Source organism: Oxyura jamaicensis, chromosome 3 (genome assembly GCF_011077185.1).
Source record: "Oxyura jamaicensis isolate SHBP4307 breed ruddy duck chromosome 3, BPBGC_Ojam_1.0, whole genome shotgun sequence".
In the NCBI taxonomy this organism is placed as follows: domain Eukaryota; kingdom Metazoa; phylum Chordata; class Aves; order Anseriformes; family Anatidae; genus Oxyura; species Oxyura jamaicensis.
In genome coordinates this window covers 111,095,672-111,110,822 of record NC_048895.1, presented here as the reverse complement: position 1 = coordinate 111,110,822, position 15,151 = coordinate 111,095,672, and the positions used below count along the sequence as shown (strand labels likewise).

Below are 15,151 nucleotides of genomic sequence, written 5' to 3'. Positions count from 1 at the left end.
ATTATGGAGTATTTTAAAAGAATAGGGGAAAACATCAAACCGAGTAAGGAGACCTTGGTATTTCTGTTACGATAGAGGTGGCTAAGGGTTGGAAGTTTCTATGTAGCTGTTTGAACTCAACAACGTAAGGACTGAATACTTAGTCATACTTGCTGAAGTAACATGCACTGGATTTTATAGGAATCTACTGTTATGGCAGCGTCCGTGTTGATATTTGACATTCTTGAGACAGTAAAAGATGATGTTTCTACTCCTCTCCCTTCCCTCCTCCCCCCGAGTATTTTGATATCTTCTTAATAAAAAAAAAAAATGCATGCATGTGTAAAACCTGAACAGTACTGTATTTGCAGTTTCAATTTGATTTTTATAAAAAAAAATCAAAACAGGCTGTACAAGGACTGTGAAAAGGACTGAGCTTTGTTTTTATTTTGCTATTTAAATAGGAGAAAGAAGCATGCCATTCACAGCAGTGATACCACTTCGTCAGATGAAGAACGTTTTGAAAGAAGAAAATCTAAAAGCATGGCCAGGGCAAGAAATAGGTATCAAAATATCTTTGGTCTTTAGGAAGGTTTTATTTTTATTATTCAGCAGAAAATAAGCTGCTGAAAATAAGTGTTCTGTTGATTCTGCAGACTTTTTTTGATTCTACCTGTGATTGCCTGCAGCCATAGTGTAGGAGGATTGCTAGTTATATATTAACGTAGATTTTGAAGTCTTTTGAGGAGATAATTAACAATAGTGATAAACAAGATCCAAAGATTAAAAAAATAATCTATTTGATTCAGCTGGGTTACAAGACATAACTTTGTCAGTTAAAAATATACTTCTATTTGTGTAAAAAGAGAGTGACTAGATTGACATTGGTACTTGGTCCCACTTACTTCAGGTGTACATGCCAGTGCTGGCTCTTCATATTTCTTACTGTTTTGTAACAATATGAACTTTCTGCACACGCAACATACAGTCTTTTGACCTTGCATTTTTCTATTAGTTATCTAAAAGTGGAAGATCTGTAACGTGTCAATAAATTTACTGCCATAGATATATTTGTAGGAAAACTGTTTTCTTTTATGTTCTTCTTTTTCCATCTCGTCTGCAATGCTATTCCTTTTTCCATCCTAATGAGTTCCAAAGACATGTACAACTATCAAAAGTGTAATTTCAAGTGTAACTGGTATGTTACTGGTACCTTTCTTTCTCCCTTACTCTGTGTATTTCACCTGGTTTAACACCTGTGTAAGGACTTGAAGCTTCTTTGTATATGCTGAGAAACTGAATCAGGTGCATATGATTTAAAGGTGATTTGAAAGTGCACCTTTTTTTCTCAGTGTTTTTTTTTGTGTTCAATCAAAATAGTGTCCAGTCTTGCTCTCCAGAATGAAATACATATATACAAGTGTAACAGTATCTTTAAAGAACTACCAGATCTCAACAATAATTACCAAAATAAAAAGATCAATTTGGTTACCTTATCAATCCAGGAAGGTTGTCTTTTCAGGTACTCTCTATTTTTAATGATACACAGAAGAATTAGTTCTATAATTCTTTTCTCTCAGCCTGATAAATTTTACTACTTTTTTTTTTAATAATAGTTTTGAAATTGGATGAGTAAGTTTAAGTGATTGGATGAAAATTGGTTAGGCTGATGTCTGTTTTAATTTAGTGGAGGAAGCCATTCAATCTCTTGTCTCTGCCCATTCAAAAAAAAATATTAAAACAGAACAATATTGTTTGTTGTTATGGTTGAACAGGTGCCTACCCTTAAACTTTAGAGCGGAAGACTTAGCTAGTGGAATCCTACGAGAACGTGTGAAAGTTGGGGCAAGCTTGGCTGACGTTGACCCTATGATTGTTGATAAATCGGTATGTTCAGTTAAAACTTCTTATTCCTTCCCCCAGTTATGCACAAGCAGAATGCACCGTAGTTTCTCATTAGAGTTGAAGTTAAATCATTACATACTCGCTGGTCTATTTTATTGGTTCTAAAGCTGTTGTCTATTATTTTGGGCTATAAAGCATTTGCTTTTGGCCTGTAGCTGACCATCAGGCTGCATACATATTATCAATGAGCTCAAATATGTACTTCTCAGCTGTATTTATTTACAGCCAGTTTTGGATTACTTGTAATAATGGAAGCTGTGACATCCTGAGCAGTGCAGAAACAGTTGTGCTGACCACCTGGGGTTGTCCATGGTGCTAGCCACGCTGGTTCTGTGCAGACTTCACGCAGGATGTTTGTGTCGATCTTCAGTATTTGCGCTGACAAATCCAACTAAAGGGAATGTAGTCCAGGAACCCTCAGCTTGGCTTAACCAAAAAAAAAAAAAATATATATATATATATATATTTAGAAACAGTGATATACACTAGTTTATGGTGTGTGTTTGTCGAGAAGCTGCTGAATTAGTAGTAGAGCTGAACCACTGTCTAGAGGTATTTCAAGTATATTCATGTTACGGTGGCCTGGGTTTAAAAATGTTCTCTGACGTGGGCTGGATTTATGTAGATGTCCAGGCATCCCTGGCACAGTTAGTTTGTGAACCAGATAAATTTCACCTGGGTAACTGAGAATTAACTTTCTCAACTTTTTTACACTTGAGACATCTCCTACTTTAATATTTTTTGATGAATGCATTGCTGTTTGCAGTTCTTTTTTCCAAATACATTGGTTTATAAGAAAAGGGCTTTTTGTGAAAATCTGTTGCTAATACGGACTTTGCTTTTTTCCAAGGTGCGTTTTGATAGTATAGGGGGATTGAGCCATCACATCCTTGCACTTAAGGAAATGGTAGTGTTTCCTCTTCTCTATCCAGAAATATTTGAAAAATTCAAAATCCAGCCACCAAGGTAGGTATATTTGCTCTTGCTGCATTTTGATTTCATTAAACTTTGAAGTATGCTTCCTTTGAAAACACGTAGGAGACGGATTATATTCCCTGAAGTGTTTACAGTTCAAATAGACTTAGATGTGTGTAATTCCACTTGTCTATCAGAATATAATAAGCAAGATGAAGAGTTACAAAAATCTAGTTTACTTTTCTTGCGGTAAGGCAAACTTTTTTTGTGATATTGTTGAAGAAAGAGTTTTCAAGTGTTCTATTAAGGCAACCTTAGTACCTTGACTTTATTACCAATAAATATATCAATATTATTATCAATAAATATATCAAATTATCAAATGACTGCGTTTTCAAATTGACTAAACCAAGCTAAATGCTGATGTTTTATAGAAGTAATCTCAGTAACGTTATATTATGGTTTACGTAAGTAAACATAAGTAAATAAATAAGTATACATAAGTAAATAGAAAATTTTGAGATATCTTTGTCATTTAAAGGAAATACATCACTCCAAAGAAGTAATAAAAATTGACTGAAGTATTAACAAATATTTAATATTTGAGGAGATATTTAACTAGAGTAAAACAATCCTTTGGAAGCTTAACATCCTTCTGACTGATATGCTTTACAAAGCAAAGATCTACTGATATGAAAGCATAAAACATAACATGTCTTAAGAAGTCATGTTGAATATGCTATGTAATATTAATAGAACTTAAGTCTTTCTTCTCCAGGCTCCCTGTCTTCATTATAAAATTTGACTTGGAGTTTTTCAGGAGACGTAAAATAAGTTTGTGACTGTGTTGATCCATTTATCTTCAGGGGCTGTTTATTCTATGGTCCTCCTGGAACAGGTAAAACCTTGGTAGCTAGAGCTCTAGCTAATGAATGCAGTCAAGGAGACAAAAAGGTGGCTTTCTTTATGAGGAAAGGAGCAGACTGTCTCAGTAAGTGGGTTGGTGAATCTGAACGTCAGCTTCGACTCCTTTTTGATCAGGTTAGAAAAAATACATATTTTTTGTATATATTCTATGTGCTTCTTTGTTTTGTTGCTGCACTGTGTTCTAGGTAGACCAAATTATTTGCAAATGAAACTAAGTACCTGTTTTCGTTGATCAGGCAGGATTTGTCCAAGTTATATATTTAGTTGAAGCAATAAAGGAATGCTGAAACGTCAACATTGTTTGGCTTTGAAAACTGAAACGGAAAAAGTTTCTGAACTTGTCCATTAATGAAATAGACAAAGTAGTTTGGGTAAAAATTGAAAAAAAAATAATGTAAATCATTGAGTTTGAATGTGATTCTGTAATTAGGCTGGCATGTTCAAGACCTGCTCCTTAGAGGAAGATGCAGGATTGTGTCTGCTGTATATATTTTATTATCCTTTTTTTGGCTTGAAAGGTGATGGACAGAAGAGAGTCACATAAAACAGTGAAATGTAGTTGCTCAAGCAAGCTGTTTTCAGACATGTCCAAACAAATGGATTATGGGCAGATAAAATACTGTTTTCTGTAACTGAGTATAAGGTGTCTCAGTTTATGTACCCTTTGCTGTCTTCAGTCTCCCAAACACAGTAAAACTGATACACTGGTGCCATCTTGCTTATTCAAAGGAGAATGCAGTCTTTTTGCTTTGTCCAAAACAGTACAGTAGTTGAAAATCCACTTTTATTTTCAGAGCACACCTTTTACCACAGGTGTTTCGATATCTGTGTTAGTTCAGCATGCTATCGCTTCGTAATCAAAATAAACTGTTTTCAGTATTAATGGAGTAATGATGAATTAACAGTGAATTCATTTTTTTTGCACCCCAGGCATACTTGATGAGACCCTCTATAATCTTCTTTGATGAAATAGATGGCTTGGCTCCAGTTCGTTCTAGTAGACAAGATCAGATTCACAGGTACTATTTTTCATGTGCTACCAGGGAAAATACATTATCTTGGTAAACTGTAAAGTGTGATTTTATTCAGCTTCCAAGAAGGATTTTTACTTTTGCCGAACAGTAGTTACGCTAGAAAGGACAGATTATTGAGTCTTTATGTTCTGGAAAGTCGCCTTTTCAGATTTTCAGACAGACTGCAATTTGCTGGGAATCAGCTGGTAGTGGAAGTGACCTTTCAGCTGTATTATCAGCTAAAGATTTCCATAGCTTTCCCTTTGCTTGCTGGTTTTATACTGTAAACAGGTTCTGTTACCGTGCCAATAGAGTAACCAGTTGAAAACACTTTTATTCTAAAATTCTAAATTGTAATGTTCTGTGAATGAACTGAATAGCTCTATCCTTTTGATACTGGGTGATACGGATATTTATCCCGAGTTACTGCCATATCATTTTTTTTGAAACATTTTTTACAAGTTTACTTTTTGATGTATTTGTTTTCCCGATTGCCTTCAATCTCAATTTTGCTGTGATTTTTATCACAGTGTGCTTGTATTTTTTCATTTTATAGGTGGTGGCATTTTGTATATACATCTCCTTCAACTCAGATAAGGAGAACATGAAGGAGACTTTGGGGACAGCAGACTAGGTTATGGGAAACGTGGCTTTATTTTGATGCACCTTTCTTTTGCTTGGTGCTGCAGTAACTCTAAATGGCATGGTGCATATGCTGTTAATGGACAGGATCTTTTCAGAAACACAGCAAATAGTTTACCGAGTTCTCATTCCCCAAAACTTACAAAGGAGGAAATTTTGAATTTGTAGTACTTACTGGAGTTGTAATACCAAGTCTAATATAGATTGTATCAAAAGACAAAAGACTCCCTATTGATTTGAGACTTGAAACGGTTATGCATTTTATTTTAATTTAACATTTTTTTGAAGTTATAAATGTTGCTGTTTGAAACAGGAGACTATTACAGTGTTCCCTATAATTTTTTTTTTTGAAAACTCTTCTAGCTCTATAGTGTCTACTCTTCTTGCCCTCATGGATGGACTGGATAATAGAGGTGAAATAGTTGTAATTGGTGCTACAAATAGACTGGATTCTATAGATCCTGCACTCAGGAGACCTGGTCGTTTTGACAGGGAATTTCTTTTCAACTTGCCTGATCAAAAGGTAAAACTTAAAGTAGATTTATTAATGAGCTTTTTTGTACATTAAGCGTTTGAATGTGTACAACCAAACTTAGGAAATACTAATTTCCATTAGTTTTACAAGTATTTTAAATGTTCTGAAGACACTATCAATGTGTTTTTACTAAAAATGTACATAAAATTGTGTTGAACTTGAGATCTTCAGAATATAGTTAAAAATAAAAACAGGTAAATTAATTATTTGCATTAAACTGAACTGCTTCGTTAAAAACTTTTTTTTTTGTATTGATCTGTATTAGGAGCCCTGAATATTGGGGTTTAGGAAGTGTTAGAGTAGCAGAAATTATCTTTCTGCATACTGCAAAGCACATAAAAATTGTACATGTATAATCAGAAGTTATGTTGGTGACAGCAATTTTTCAGTTCCCTATTCTAGATTTTTAAAAACTCAGCCAAAGCATTGCTTGAATTTATAGTTAAAAAACCCATACTGTACATGTAGATAATGTATTTGGATTCTGTACAATTTTAAAATGAAATACTTTCCAACTCCATGTGTATGCACTATGCTACTCAGCAAAATATTAATTGGTGAGGCATTTGACAGTAGAAGCTGTTAATCACAGATACAGCAATTACAGATTCAATTATAAAATTAAGATAATTCCTACTAGAACATGAGTTTTGATCAGTTCATGTATAATATCGGTGTTGATTAAACAGCAATTAAAATGTGCAACATATTGAAGAAAAATTAATGCTTATATATAAAATTAAAAGACTGGAAAACCTTTGTTCCCAAGAGACCTTTGAGTGCAAAGTTCTATTTTATCTGTCTCAAGGCCATACCACAAATAGGAAAAATAACGTGCTATTTTCTTGAATAAATACTGTATTTAAATAAAGTATTATGTCATGGGTTTGGCTTCCTAATGTTTCTATTTTTATTTTTTAAATCAGGCACGGAAGCACATTTTACAAATTCATACCAGGGATTGGAACCCTAAATTGTCAGACCCCTTCTTAGGAGAACTTGCTGAAAAATGTGTTGGTGAGTGTTATGATGTTAGTACTTTTACTATAGATGTTTTCTGTGTGAAGCTTGGAAAGCATATTAAATGCATCAGGACATTTATTATTTTGACCTTTTAAAACTTTTATACTTTCAACATTCTTTTTTTTTGTAATGAAACATGCTTCTGTCTTAGTAAAATACAAGAAGAGCAGCTAGTAGTTGTTTGAAATTAAAATCATTTTTCCATTCTGTAACTTCCACTTGTCCTTATATAAGATGCGCACCCACAAGGAGAAGCAAATAGAAATGGGAATTGGAATCTTCAGGTAGACCACCTGTTAAATTAGTATACTACAGATGGGATAGGAAGACAAGTTTTTTTTTTTTTCTGTCTACATGTGGAGAAAGAAAAATCCATACTTGTTTTTTCATTTTTCCTGACTGGCATGTTCTCCTCTGACAGAAATCCAACAAACTACCCGGCCTTTGTTAAGGTGTTTTTTTTCCAGATTGCTATCATTGAACAAACCCAAAGTGTAGGTACAGGTGGGGTGGGGCGGGATGAAACACCACACCGTGAGTACATTAAATATACCTTTGGAGCGCCCAAAGACCTGCTGTACTGAATGGAGGATGGTTGTTCAAGACAAACCTGCTGTTTAAAAGCTAATCAGAAACAAACCCAAATATTTTTATAGTGAATTTAACAGAGGAAGTGACCCTAAAACACACACTACAAATCTCTTCTCAACAATTTGTCATGCAAAGATACATCCTCTGTCAGTCATCTGCTTGGAGAAGCACTGAAGTTCTCAGAAAAAGGACAGTCTCAAATATCTGTGCATTGGAATCCATCATCAGAGAAATAAGAACTTTAAATTGAACATCAGTCCATTCAGTCAGCTACAGTACATCCGAATTATCCTCTTCATCCACAGGGACATCTATCATCGAAGCAGCATCCCTCCGCTTTTGATGCACAAAGACCTCAACATCTTCTGGTGAGGAGAAAACATAACTATCCAGCAAACTCCAGTTTAAGCTTTGCCGGGTATAAGACAGCATGTGCCAAACTCATTTCATGTAAAATCTGCTTGATTTGTGCAAAGACGTGATGCTGCGTAGTTGGGAGAGAGGGGAATAGTTGGGATAAAACCCCGTTTTTTCTTTGAAAATTCACCATATTTTTGCATTGAGAACAGTTAGTTTTTTTAAAAAAATTCAGATCACAGAGAAAGCTATTTGTAAGTTTGATAGGAAGACATTCTTTGTGCTCAGTAAAGCCTGTTCTGTGGAAAAGTCAGCTAACCAAAAGAAATACCATTTCTGTTTCCTTTGGCTTTCCTATTGTCCAGCCACTGTGCATCTGATTTTTTTCCATTCTGTGTCTTGGAATTTAAATGTTTCCGTACATCAAGATTAAAATCTTTTGACAATTACAGACCTCTTAAAACAGTTGAAGAATGGGTTATCTTCCTCATCTTGAGATTGCATCATCGTTTCTATAAGTGAAATCTGCAGCAACTGATAATTTAAACAGGCATTCCAGATTCTTTGTGGCCGTACAAGTTGAACTCATCGCCCCCCTTGTCACATCAATAGTGGTCCATTTCCTCTTGTGTATAGTTCTTTTTTCTTTTTAAAACCTCTCCCTCTACCCCCACAGAAAAGCTGCCTAGACTCAACAGGCTTTTTGCACAGCATGTTTTGTACCTCTCTCCAGTTCAGCAAACTTGGCAACGCTTACCTACAAGCGTGTGGATCCTAATGAAGAAAACTGCTGAAATACTACCAAAGTAAATGACTTTGGGGAAGCAGATGTCTGTGCGACTTGGAACTTTTTAAGATTGGGGATGTGACTAGAAGGAAATTCCAAGCAAAAAGCCTCAGGACTTGCAAAATCCAGATGATTTCCTGAAGGCTGATTTTTATCCAAGGTGTTACGGATTATACATTTTAGGGAGATTTCTGTGTATGTGTACTTGAGCATTAAAGACCACAGTTGACTGAATGGCCACATAAATGCACTGAGTGTGAGACAAAGCAAAGCAGCTTGGGGGAGAACGTGGACTTGCTCAGAAGACCACACACTGATGTCTTACCGCTACCTTCCATAAGCACAAGTACTTATTGCTGGTTTTGCCATGTAGGCGTGCGCTGGAAGTGGGCCACAGCAAGCCCAAACTTTGCAGTCTTTGCTGATCTCTCATGCTTACTTCATTGTCCAAGTTCAGAACGACGGCGTTCTGTGGTTAGGTAGACCATTTACAGTCTTGTAGGAAGCAAATAAGCTAGCAACAGAAAAGGTTTGAATTCCTTCGTCTTGCAGATGAATCTTTTTACAGTGTAAAAAGAGGGTTATTTAAATAACTTTAAATACAATTGTAAAGAAGCAAGCCATCGTGCTCAAGATGTTTGCTAAACACATTTCAATTATTTCAATTCTGTGCTTAATTTTGAAGCAGTGTTTTGTGACTAAAAGGTTTTTTGTTGCATCCTTCTTTCCTATCCTAGTGTAATGTTGGAAGGGGAAGTTTCAGCATTACTTGTTCACATTGCTTTTCATTTCTCTTATACTGAGTTTTACTAACTTTCCCTGCAGTCCGTTGTAGGGAGTTGTACTGCAGAAATTCGAAGAAGTGGTCAAGATGGATAGACCAGATGTTAAATCTAGCTCTGCAGCAGTTTGTTGTAGGCTTTGGGGTGGATATTGGGCAGAAGAAAGTTTAGAGAGGGCATAATTTCTGCACAGTAAAAGAGGAAGAATATGGCTTTAAAATTTCAGTGATCAAAATTCTTTGGAAACCTGTGTGGGAATCTACTTTTTTGCTGTCCTGCTCTTTCAAAGTTGCACTTCAAAAATACTCAGTATTGTAGTTAGAGGTGGAACAAAATGGGCTTCTTGATAAGAATACTTAATTTTGTTCTAAGTTGAGGTGTGCCAGTGTGTTTTGCCAACCAAATTGATCATCATCCCTTGTGGGATTCTTTAAAAATGGAATTAAATGCGCTGAGCCTTGGTTGTGCATTGTAGCGTCAATTTAGACAAAGATAACTTCAGGTTATTTTCTCTTGGCATGACACTATTTATTTATTGTTCCCTTTGTCAATACTTTTTTCTCGTCTTAATCAGCGTGCATTTATTTCTTAGAAACAAAAAACCCTTCAGTGTTTCATGAGATACAGGATTTTTGCAGTTTTCCTGTTGCTGAGATGGATGTACAGTGTGCACAAGAGAGTCCCTCAGAAATAGATGCCAATTATTACTCTTCGAATGTAATTGCTCCTGAGAAATGAAAAATAGAAATGGAGACTAATTGTGTATCTGATCACCTGAGAATTTAATTTTAAAAATAGGCTATAGGCTATTATTTCCTAATTTTGCCCATCCTTGGAGATATACAAGCGGTGATTAAAAAGACTGTTAGAAAGTGGTATTACAGCATTTATTAATAGAAAAATCGGAAAGGACATAGCTCCTGAGCCACTGAATCGTTTGTGACAAAGATGCTAAACTAGCTTTTAAGGCGACAGGCCTCCTGAGTTCTATATATGTATCTATTGCACATCTTTGATTTAAGCCTTGGTTTAGTGCCCCCTAAACTTGTGTTTAATTCAGTATCCTTGGTACATTAAAATAGGACCAATTCAAATGGGCAACTCATAACTGGTGTTGAAAGAAAGCAACATGCAGAGGAAAAACCCTGGTTTTGATTTCTCTGATGCAGTCAAAGGTACTGTTCAATAGGTTCACGTGGTTGATGGAGTGTGCCTGGATGGTTTTGATTTTGTGATGGCGATTAGTCAAAAAGAAAACAACCAAAACAGAATAACAACAAACACCTCGGCAGTGAGAATAATCAGTTGCCTGATGATTGAAATGGATGTATTTGAACATGTTTCAAATGTAACGTGTATATTTAATTTTAAGGTAACTCGAGAGTGTGAATTGCTAGCTGCTGATTAGGTAACATCACAATGTGTGCAGGTCAAGTTTACACAATTACAGCTATTAACATTTCTATGAAAATGGAAAGCTTAGTTTAAAAGTTGTGTAATGATTCTGATACGGTGTTTTTTGTGTGACTGTTCTTGTTTCCTGAATTATGCTCAAGTATATATATGAGAAACTCAGGTTAAATTTTAAGTCTCAGCCACTTTGAGTTATCTTTATAGCTGAAAAGTTGGCATCTTTTATTATCATCCCCCCAAATTAATATATCTGGAAGATAGGAAAGGAAAATTGTCTCCCTTATTTTAATTGCAATGGTTTTTACTTTTCAGTGCAATGTACAGAATCAACTTCGTTCTTTGTTGCTGTATTGATTTTTGTAAAACCGCGTGCCAGTAGCCCTGAAAGAACACCAGCAGATAAATAGAGAAGCAAGGCAGGCTTCCATTTTGGACTTGGTGCTGCCAAAAGACCAACACAAAAGTGGCATAGAAAAAGTGCGAATGGTGTAACACCTTGTGGGGGGAGGGGGCAAGGTCTGGTTAAAAAAAAAAAAAAGAACAATTTATGTAAGGAATTGATCAATTAGCTTCTTTAGCAGTTTTAGCACTTTTTTAGCACTTCTTTTTTTTTGCAAGACCATGAACCTATGTGATGGTATGTCTATACAGCGTACTACCTTCTCCTATATATAGCGACTGTAATTCTCTAAAAGACTTCTCCCACTGGAATAATATTTTACTTCTTTTGAAAGACGGAGTTTTGTGCTACAAAATACAGTGCCATATTAACATCTCTTGCTGAGAGATATGGGAAAACTTGGGATCTAATTTTTAGCTCTGGGGAAAAACCCCAAACCATTAGCTCTGCAAAAGACACAGAGGTGTTAAGTCTCTCAGTATTTGATAATCTGTTTTTCAATAATGATGACTAAGCAGTTATAGGTAGCCACCTGTAGATATTTAGAAGCTAGACTGAATGAAAGTTCTAATGCTTTTTAGTAGTTTTTTTTTTAGTCTTTGGTTATATGAGTAAAATTACGAAACGGTAAGAAATCTGAAAGATTTTCCTTGATTGTAAGGGTTCAGATTTTTCCAAGAGTCCATATTATTATATTTCCTTTAACCTGAGAATTCTTCTCTTCTTTATTCTACTCATTAACAGTTTTTCTTTATACTGGTTATTTTCTCATTCTGTAATAGTTTGATGATCATCCAGTATAACAAAACTAGTTGGCTTTTTTAAAAACAAAAAGTTCGTACAGAGATGTTAAAGTACAAAGAGGGGCTAACCTGTTACAAATGGCTAACATACTTCAGACAACATGAAGGAAAAAAAAAGGAGTGAGAGAAGTAAAACAATGGGCTGAAAATAAACACGATCTAGTGAAAACATAGGTCATTTTAACCTTCATACAGGATTCATTTCTGGCTATATTTCAACGTAACTGTACATAATTTCTTGGTATACAGCACTGTCACTGGATTACAACCTGACATATTTTGGCAGATACTTTGTGGACCTTGATAACGAAGTATTACTGATTGTTTTCAGCTTCGGGCGTGCTTGAAATGTGTGCAGCACAACAGTGCTATTTCATGGAAGATATATATTATATATATTATTTTTTTGTGCACTAGGGTACTGTGGAGCTGACATAAAAGCACTTTGCACTGAGGCTGCCTTGATTGCCCTGAGACGACGCTATCCCCAGATTTATGTGAGCAGTCAGAAGCTACAGCTTGATGTTTCTTCAGTAGTTCTCAGTGCGCAAGATTTTTATCATGCAATGCAGAATATTGTGCCTGCTTCCCAACGTGCCGTGACATCTTCAGGACATGCGTTATCTCCTGTGATCAGACCACTGTTGGAACGTACCTTCGCTAACCTCCTTGTGGTTTTACACAAAGTGTTCCCTCATGCTGAATTTAGCCAGGGTGAAAGAAGTGAAGGTATGTGGCTTTTTGGTTTGTTTTTGCTTTGTTTTGCAAATCATGTTTCAATTTAGGAAAAAAAAAATCAGCTGGCTTTTCTGTATTTCTGGCCTGATGTGTGTTTGCCTTAGTGTTTTATTCAAATGTAAGTACCATTTGCTTGGATGTTTCATAGCTGTTTTTGCTGATTTCTAGTTGCTGAGGCATTTGATAAACTATCCTGTATAGCCCAATATCCCATAGGCTTGAGTGCCATCTAGAAAAAAGGAAGACCCCTGAGTGATTTAAAATGTAACTATGAGAAATAATGGGGTGTAATCAGGTGGTGGAACAAAGGAAAATAATGAGAGACTTGCTCAGCATGTTAGGACCTACAAACAGTGTTCCTGTGCTGAGTGTCAATTACCTGTCCACAATTCCTTGCTTGTTACTGGGGCAGAAGCAAGCTGCAAAACAGTGTGGGGAGCTCACAGCTCAGCAGGTGAGCGTGTGCTTAGACAAGATACCTGAGCCTATGTCACGGTCATCAGCTGGATAATGAGAAAGTCCTGAGGCTTTCCTCCCCTCAGAGGGGCCTGATGCACTTCTGATCCTGTGAGCTGATTCTGCTGCATTAGCAAGTTGAGAACTATTTGCTGTTCTGTCAAGTTTGCTTTTTTGCCAAAATAGTGAGTAAAATCCAACGCACTGAGGGGTCTGATGCGTGCCAGAACCCTGCTGCGATGGGAGCATCGCGAGTGCGTTGAGGAAGCAGAGAGTAAGAAGGAATGCGACTGACTGCTTTGATTGGCAGTGAGTCAGTGGGCTCCGTGTTTTGTGTTCGCAGGGCTGTACTTCAGTCGTTACCCTGGTCACTTCTTGGTATTTAAATGTTGAAGAAGTTACCTTGGTTTTTGATAACTATTTATTGTGACATATTTTTATTGCTCTTATTTGCGAACACCGTCACCCCACCGACTTTATAACAGTCTTGTGGTTGTGTGTAATTAACTTGAAAATAGCCTAATCATAAAGCAAATCTGCAACAGCTATAACTTTTTTTTTTTCCTATTTTCCTATTCCAGAGCATGCTTTCAGACTGCAGCCCTGGGAGCTTAGGCTGACCCTTGTGTTGGTGGCTGCACTTCCACCAGCCCAGCTGTGCATTTTTGCTCTGTCCCTTGTACTTCATGGACGTGTCAGGCCCTTCATGAAATCATTTTGCTGGCCAGCTTGTCCGAAAACGCTATTTTTTTTTGTTGGGTTACTTTTCTGCTGACTGGGGGATAGCTGAAGATGTCAGCAAGTGTGGACCTGGCATGAGATGGGGCCTGGGAGTGTATGGTGGTGGGTCAGGGGAAGTGCGCTAGCTTGCAGCCATGGTTAGATTGCTTTAGGCTCTCTTGAAACCCAAGCCTCCCACTCTACTTGTAGCCTGTTGGTAATGCCCAGTTTGGAGACTGTTTTTATTGATAAAGAATTAATTACAGCTGCTTCCCTTTGATATAAAGTGCTGTTTCAGAATATTTGATGCACAAACATAGGATGTTGCTTATGGTCTGCATTTGGTTTGGCAAAAATTCTGCCCATTGAGGTCTGCAGTGAGCCAAGAATTGGGATGTTTATGTCCAGTTGATTTGAAGGGCTTTTATCTTTGCCCTGAGTTAGATGTCCAGCAGCTTCTGATCTGGTACTTTCTGCTATGGACTTTGGTTTTGGCTACTTTCGGGGATTTGCAAGTCTTCATTACATTTCTGAGTGTGACTGCATCACCAAGGGATTTGGCATGTCCTCCTCCCGATACCAGCAGAATATTATTTCTGCTCAGCTTAGTCTGAATCCAATTTCTTACATCATACAGCTAAATACGGGAACCTATGTCTCTAAACAATTCCTCCTGGGACCATAAGTCTATGTTCATAGCTGTTAGATGGCATCCCCATCCAACACCATCAATGCTGCCTTGAACTTGATTCCTTTCTTCTGTGGTGGTCGTTCGGTCAGGGTAGCAGTACCTGGTTTCATGTAGATCAGGTAAAGCATGTGGTGGGTGATCCATCTGGGAATAACTCTCAGATCTCTCTGTTTCATGCTTTTGTTTCACAGCGGTCCATTTTTCAAAGCGGCTGTGGCCACCTTGAGCTGCTGTTAGAAGGTCTGGTGGTCACCCCACAGCACCAATGTGCTGCTGGGACTCTTGAGCAGCTCTCAGAAGCTCTGCCCTTCCATTGCAGAGCATTTTATTCCATGGGAGGTCTCCTATCTGCTCTGTTCCTACTGGCCATTTTCACCCTGTCCATGCATACTGGTTTCCTAAGGGAATGAGAATGGCTTATTTAGGGTAACGTCAACCCAATTCCTTTCCAAGGGGCAAAGATCTCACAAGGTT

General features: G+C 37.0%; 1 protein-coding gene across 1 annotated transcript in view; it reads left to right on the top strand.

Annotated features, from left to right (window-relative positions):
* The window catches only part of ATAD2B (ATPase family AAA domain containing 2B), an 86,736-nt gene that overhangs the window by 30,476 nt on the left and 41,109 nt on the right, over nt 1-15,151 (top strand). The window contains exons 10-17 of the mRNA XM_035322030.1: nt 444-542; nt 1,755-1,866; nt 2,735-2,850; nt 3,666-3,840; nt 4,657-4,745; nt 5,745-5,904; nt 6,843-6,933; nt 12,490-12,801. Of these exons, the coding sequence (XP_035177921.1) occupies nt 444-542; nt 1,755-1,866; nt 2,735-2,850; nt 3,666-3,840; nt 4,657-4,745; nt 5,745-5,904; nt 6,843-6,933; nt 12,490-12,801 (1,154 nt within the window). The remainder of the gene's footprint in view (nt 1-443; nt 543-1,754; nt 1,867-2,734; nt 2,851-3,665; nt 3,841-4,656; nt 4,746-5,744; nt 5,905-6,842; nt 6,934-12,489; nt 12,802-15,151) is intronic.